This window comes from Salmo salar, chromosome 12, assembly GCF_965601325.2.
Source record: "Salmo salar chromosome 12, fSalSal1, whole genome shotgun sequence".
In the NCBI taxonomy this organism is placed as follows: Eukaryota; Metazoa; Chordata; class Actinopteri; order Salmoniformes; family Salmonidae; genus Salmo; species Salmo salar.
The window spans coordinates 64347766-64355492 of NC_138302.1; the positions used below are offsets into that span (position 1 = coordinate 64347766).

The 7727-nt window shown below is 39.7% G+C and overlaps 1 protein-coding gene across 1 annotated transcript; it reads right to left on the minus strand.

Annotated features, from left to right (window-relative positions):
- Positions 1–2393: 2393 nt before the first annotated feature.
- hoxc13ba (homeobox protein HoxC13ba) lies at positions 2394–6080 on the minus strand. Its single transcript, NM_001141666.1, has 2 exons — positions 5027–6080; positions 2394–2830 (listed from the first exon to the last, which is right to left on the minus strand). Exons 1-2 carry the CDS (start codon positions 5685–5687, stop codon positions 2571–2573), a joined length of 921 nt encoding a protein of 306 aa, NP_001135138.1. The 5' UTR covers positions 5688–6080; the 3' UTR covers positions 2394–2570.
- Between the last annotated feature and the right edge of the window lie 1647 nt (positions 6081–7727).

Consider the following 7727-nt stretch of genomic DNA (forward strand, 5'->3'; position numbering starts at 1 on the left):
GTTCACCAATTGTTTCAGAAGCTATTGTGAGACTTATTTCCATTATCGAAATTATATGAAAGGAAAATGTAGGCTATAAATAGCCTTTAGACAATAGTTAAGAAGACTATACGCGTCATGAGAATCTCACTGAAGTTAATAATGTCAAGTTAACCAACATATGTTCTAAAAGATTGAATAGCCAACTTTTCGAAATTCGTTTAGAAAGTCAAATTTGATGTTTCGGTATAATCAACCACAATGGACCTTTTTGTGTTTTTCCTCGATGATTATTAATCAAGTGCATAATTTGGTATGTGTACCTTGTTTTAAATGATCAAATTAACTAAACATTTCTCGACCAAATAATGCACAGAGAGCTTATGAAGGCTTCCAGAATAAATTAGTTCATGCCACACCTTGGAGCACAAATGAGTGAATCAAATTGCTGCAGAGACCAGAAACGGAAATAATCAGATTTTTTAGCCTACTCTTAAAATTAGTCTTTGCTAATAATCTACACAGACAATTCTTTTGACAAAATATCTAGCCTATCATTGCGTTTTGAAAATCATATTCAGAATCTGTAATGCAGTTAATTTAGGTTTGACGGAGATTGTCATGCCAATCTTCCATTATGGAATGAAGCTATAGGGAGGCTCATTTATATCAGCTAGTCCTGAAGTAGATCGACTTCTCGGTCTTGAACGCAGGATTGGGTTTATCATTCTAGAATTTAAACCATAATTGAACATTTTCAGTGTAGGGGTTCTTAACAATTTAGTCCTGGAGTAGTCTGTGCTTAATGTCATTGACGCTGGTTGCAACGGTAATGACGTTCAAAGAGGTAGACCTAATGTTATCATGTGTGGCCAACTTATGTCACTTTATCAAATGATTCCACGTGAATATTCGACGTTAGCCTACTGGTTATTTATCGAATAAGACAATTTGGCCAAAATGCATCATCATAATAGCCCAAATAATATGAAAAAATGTTATTATTGCCGTTTTGATTTCGGGTCCATCATTTGCTTAGCCTACTAAACAAATGTTCAAATGCTTTTCTGATTTGCACAACATTTTGACATACATTCTCAGCTGTCATCAATGAACTAATTGTCAATGTGCAATATCTATTATCAACCAGAACTCAGGGTAAACAAAAATCCGGGACACTGAAATTAGTATATGTTACGTTTGGTATGGTACTGTATGTATTCATTTGTTTTGTACGATATGTTACGAATTATAGTTTGTATGATATGTTACAAATTACAATTTGTGTTACGACCTGTAATTCAATAATATTACGAATTTACAATACATATGTATCATATACTAATTCCAATTTGTTGTTGCTAATGTTATGTGGCTAGGTGGCTAACGCTAATGTTAGCTAGGCTAGGGGTTAGTGGTTAAGGTTAGGGTTAAGGTTAGCTAACATGCTAAGTAGTTGCAAATGAGCTAAAAAGTAGTTAGTAGTTGCAAAGTAGCTAATTAGTTAAAATGCTAACGTTGTCTGTGATGAGGTTGGAACACGCAACCTTTGGGTTTGCTAGACTTTCATGTTACATTCCCGACCAACCACTCTCCCTTTCGCTTTTGCCTTAAGTAACCATACAAAACATAACATACTAATTTGAGTGTCCCGGATTTTCATTTACTATTTTCTACATCCTATAAAGTGACACCGAATATGTCATACAGAGACAGAAGAGTAGACATTAAGCGATTAAACCAGACAAGATCTCGATCAAATAGAAAACATATTCTATTAAAAAAAAAGTCATTTGACCTTGTTGGTCGTTATATTTATTTGTATATGAAACACGTTTCCATTGAGTAAATGTCGATCAAAACAAAACATCACAGTTTAAATACTGCACAAAGTAAAGGAATTAAACAGCTTATGGGAGTGCACAGCCCGGATGCAATAAGACCTAACTCACTATACAAACCAAATGACAAAAGATTGTGCATTAATATGAAACATTTTTTTATATTCTTATATTGATTACAATCATTCATTCCAGTTGCATGACAGAGACATATCATTCGCTGAAAAAACATTATCTAAATATGAGAACCATAAAATATAGCAATTTACAACCTCTGTCACAAGACAGAACCTTTAATTAAATAATAAATGCACGGCACTGTACATGGACAATAGCAGACTTGCTCATTCCCTTGGGATCAAACTAAAACCGCCATACAATATCATTGAAATATAGTTTTCAGTCTTGATGCGTCCAATACCTGAAAATGGCTGAACAAGATCACTGTATGACATCCCCAAAGACATCGGTTTACTTTATCAGTCACAAAAGTTTTTCATTTAGGTCTCAGGCTATACTAACAATGCTGGTAGCTTTCCACGCTCCTGTAAGGATGTGATCATTCGTTCCAAACCAGGTTTAGTAAATCTTCTTCTGTATTTTCTCCCAGTTTATGTCCAAATAGGGAGGTGCGATTAAGTTTGTGTTTTGAAATGCATCATACCAGGTGAGAATAATGTCAATAGATAAACATCGAGCGTTAGTGATAAAAAAGTATTTGAGTTGCCATGCCAGTGAGATTGGACTGAATCAAGTGGCATGCATGTGAGAGCTTGATTTAGATTTACAGACGAATTTCTTCTCCTTCACCCGCCGGTTCTGGAACCAGATGGTGACCTGGCGTTCGGAGAGATTAGTAGTGGCAGATATTCGCCGTCTCTTGTCTTTGGTGATGAACTTGCTGGCTGCGTACTCTTTCTCCAGCTCCTTCAGTTGGATCTTGGTGTAAGGAACTCGCTTTTTGCGGCCTCGTCGGTAGCTGCTGACCTCTGGTTGCAAAGGGACGACATCTGAGAAAAGAAGGGCATAATAACCATTGGTAGCCTACAACAATTGAAAACTAGGAGAAACAATTTGAAAGACATAAAAACATTTTTTTTTTGGGGGGGGGGGGGTGAAATGCTATGTGAAAGTACCCAGCACTGATGCAATGCATTGCATTGTGAAGTTCATGGTCCCCGTAGATTGGCTATGCTAAGTTATTAAGATGGGCCTAAAATACTTGAAGTGGGCTACGGTTGGACTTAACTTATGTTACATCCCAATCATTAGGGTTTAAAAATATATAATCTAAATGTCTAAACGTAGGCCTTAGGCCTAATGGTAAGCGAGCCCATTAAAGGCGCTGCATGGTCATTCGGTGGTCTGCATTGGCCGCGCAGCATTTACGGTGATACCGCCTCACACTTCTTGCGTTTAGCGGAGCAGTGCAGAGCTGTTGTGAAGGAAGTTGTCAAGGAAGTCAGTTTGTGTTTATACAGGACATCCCGCCCCCACCTACCATCAACCAATCATGTCAATGCGGATCCTTCCGCATTGTCACAAAATTTGAGAGGCGCACGGCGATGCCGTACAGAGCTCAATTTGGTCTCTGCATGCCTCCAGAGGCTCCGCTATTGCGTCACACCATCCATACCGCGCCTCCGACCACATTTTCGGATCAAGCATGCCAGCCATCTCTAGGCCTACCACGATTACTACTTAGTCCAAACATAGATATTTAACCTATGCATATTCAAAATGTAAATTGGCACACTGATATGCAAACATTACGAATATTAAGCCTTAATAATCAAAATTGGGGCTATACAGTCACTTAGTCTATGAGAGCGCAGGAACAGGCTAGGCATTCAGAAGCTATCTATATTGATAGCCGCTGATCATAAACTTGAATGCAGCTACAATTGATGTAATACAGCTAAATAAGACCTCACATCCCATGAATTTAATCATGCGGATGAGCTGTGTGCAAACAACCTGAGTAGGTTGGTTGGTTAACAGTCCTATCATATTTATCCTTAATATTACGTTTTATTTCAGCGTGTTTAAGAGTGCATCCATGGCAGAGATGAGATGAGATAAACGACTATTTTAATGAGGTCATGGACAACATGAGGAATATGTAATGGTACGACCAAACCCAGGACGATAAAAAAAAGAACTGTAATCTATTTAAAAAACAGTAGACCTATTCTGAGTTATGGGCATATAGCGCCAATATCACACTACCCCAATATTGACTGTATTGGCCAACGACAAGTTTGGGGAAAGTGGTCATACAAGCTCCAAATATCATGTGTGTCAACTGAACTAGATTGTGAATGGTAAACCAATCAATCCAGGAATCCATGAGCTATTCTTAACAAGATGGAACCTGATACTGGTATTCAGAAATATAATTTGCTATTCAATAGGGGCAATTGGCCTACCACATAACTAACGGATCAATTCGTTTGAACTATAGACAGTGAGAACGCATACACTTCAATACTTGATTACAATTGATTTGGAATGGAATTTGAAATATTAAATAAAGAAATTGAGGAGAAAAAAAAGGGTCTCGCCATTGCAAATAAACCTAATGCGTGAAAAGGGTGAGCTTCAATACACCACTCCCTGTCGCGACTAGATTTACTGGCACTGAGCAAATATCTGTTATTTTATCGGGGAGTGCAACGGTGACCTGCTCCAATCCATAAACCTAACTGTAGGCTAATATGAAATCAAAGGTCTTGTTTTTGCATTTCATCTGTTGTGGTCATATCGTGAAGCAGCCGTGAAGACGAATGATGGCAGGTTGAAGGAAACTAAATATTTTGGTAAGGTTTTGTCTTTCCAATCTGTTTTCTTTGCTTTTATATTTTGGCAGACTCATTTCTAGTCCCATATCCGGCTATTGAAAAACCCCATGGCCTCCTCTCCGGACTTTAACTCAAGGATGAACGTAAATAAACACGCCTTCACCCTGTGCTATCATGCACTGTATAGTCATATGTATATTTGAGATGGCTATACAAAGGAAACAAGTTTTAAATACATACATAAAATACATTAAAAGGAAATGTATCAATGTGACATATATAAAACATGTAACAAGAAAAGTACATTGGTTATTTAGATCCTTTCTTATAAGAAACCACAATGCAAGCCGCGTGGAATCTCCCCCACCACCACCATACATACACACACTAAAATAAAAGTCATACCTGGGAAGGGCGACTTCCAGAGATGTGTTGACTGTGTTTGCTCTTTAGAACAGTACACCTGTCCATCCCAGCCATTAGATAGAGCCCAGTGCTGGTAGCCATCCATGGGAATCAAAGTTTCATGTCTCGGTTCCGGGTGCGCACTGATACCGGGAACCACCGACACGTCTAAGTAACCCGGGACAGTCTGGTATGAGCTGGCAAAACCCGGGTAAAATGCGAACTCCTTTGCCCGGCTTGACAGCTCTTCTGTGGGCAGTGCCGCGCCGGGTTCTGCATATTTCTCGGCGGGGTGGTAAGAGCATTGCTTCTGCTGCAAGTTAACGTTGTGCGAGTGTGACAACCGACACCCGTAATAAGGGCTTCCGAATGGGTAGCCATAACCAAGGGTGGCGCTGGAGGAAGTCTGGGGAGCGGGGCACTGTCGCCCAGTGTCGTGGGAGGGTATGTCCGAGTACACAGAACCCTGGTGGCTTAGGGTGCCGGAGTGTCGTCCCAACGCCGAGTGCGATATCAGTTCCCTGCAGTGGGTAGCAGGACAATTCCCGCTTAGTCCCTCCATGGATTGGTTTTTATTCGGATTACTTTCATTCAGGCTTTTTTCATATACATACATCAAGGTGTCCGCCCAGCGTGGATGCAGAACCAGCGAAGTTGTCATATCAGGGGTTGACAATGCTTTTTAAAAGTCAACTACTCCAAGACCGACACCTCATCCCCAAGCACTTTCTTTGCGCATGCGCAACGCAATACCCAAGTGTCCAGTTCATTATTGAGACCCTGGGATCCGCCGACACGTGACACGATAACGAGACCGACACGAGGGTGTGTTGGGGGTGGGGGCGAGGGGCTCATTCATTTAAACCGCCTCTGGTGCATGTTTCTTGATTGCAATTTTAAATCCAGCGGATACACTCATTGGCTTATCATCGGCAAGTATCCTTAAAGGGGACATCAAACATCCCCAACAGTTTTAAGGTGGAGGAGGCCATGATCGTCATATTTTACAAAACGGAAATTCATTTCAACTGAACCACATAAAGTATCAATTCGCCAGGCCAGTGATAGGCCAACTATTTAGATAGGCCTACGTCTGAGGATTCTCGATAAGGTAAAGATTACGCTTGTCTGACGTACTTTGCTCTAACAATATTTTTATGTAATCAAACCGGCTAAGCTACAATTAGTCTGTCAAACAACAACAATCTATTTACTCAGAATTTCACATTTTTACCAGAAGATTGTTGTAGAGCGCAGAATAACACTCCACCCTTCAAAATGGAATTGTAACCAATAGGACTTTTGGTAGGAATTATCTTCCTGTTGTCAATAGCCTAATATCGAAAATGTTCAGATAATTCTCCATGACAGCTTCATTTATTTAACTTGACTGACATTTTAAAATGTTCAAATTCTGTGTGTATATAAATAAATAAATCACAAAACCTTGCCAGTCCAGTTAACGACAACCCTCAAGGTCGTCGACAAGATGCCCAATCTAATGTTAATTGCAACATTTTCTTTCCTCCAATAGTCCTACCACTAACGTAAACGGGCAAATACAATTGACACAATAAACGATGGAAATAAAGTATAAAATAAAACCTCTCTCCACGGCACAGAGAAACCACTTTTTCCCAGTTGTATACTCAGAAAGTGGTTTGTTGAAACATGCAACTGCTTGGTCTGTATAATGTGGTGGTAGCCTCATAAACAGAAATTGCGGTGCAGTTTTGGCAAAACGCTGAAAATATGAAGAACATAGGCTATTATCCACCTCTCCTAATACCTTTTTTTGGTTATAGCAGTGGTCAATGCATAATCTCTAATCTAACGTCCACATTTTTTTTCAAGTATGTTTTTTTTGTCACAGCAGTGGTCCATGCATATTCTCCAATCTAACGGAATGTATTACCTTCTCCAGTAGGCTAGTGAGCAAAAAGGTGGATTTACTTTCCCCTAATGCCAGTTGTTGTAATCTGAGTCAACAATCTGAGTTAGGGACACAAGGTCTTGGTCTTGCACCGGTCTCTACATTATTTCATTGGACAAAACGTTATTGACCAGCCATAATACGTTATATTTCAGGTTTAGTAATAAGTGCATATACGACGTACAAAACGGAGTTAAAAAGGTAGGCCTATTTGCCAAAAATATAGGATATTGCTAAATTCTAAGAATTGTGTTTTGGAGATGTGTATGCACTGAGGGAACGTGTTACAGTCGCACTATAAACATACATTGTGATTATTAGGCCCATCTAAAACCCCTGCCATGATGGTCAAGAGGCAGTCATATAGCTAAATGCACCAGGTATGGGCTCTGTGTCAAAAATCAACATGAAACAAACACAACCTATAGGTTATTGGAATTGAAGAGATAAAGAGAATAAAATCGTTGAACTATATATTCGGTTTGTCGCAGGAAAAGGGAACTAATCTGCCAGCGGAGCAACTCACAAATATTGACCATTCATTCAAATTGCAGACACAAGGAAGTCCAAGGTCAAGGTAGGGAACGCAGACTGACATGGTCGTAATAAGTCTAGACAGGCAAGAATGAACTTCACACCCGCATTGTGGAGCTTACGTGCAACCTCGCTGCAATTAGGAGAGACAACAATGACGCTTCCAAGTAACGGTTTCAGAAAACCAAATCTGGATGGAACAGTCGGCTTGACATACAAAGCCTATCAAACCAA

Coding starts and splice junctions, on each gene's coding strand:
- hoxc13ba (NM_001141666.1), bottom strand. CDS start 5,687: ATGACAACTTCGCTGGTTCTGCATCCACGCTGGGCGGACACCTTGATG. Junction 2,831..5,026: donor CTGGAAGTCGCCCTTCCCAG/GTATGACTTTTA, acceptor TTCTTTTCTCAG/ATGTCGTCCCTTTGCAACCA.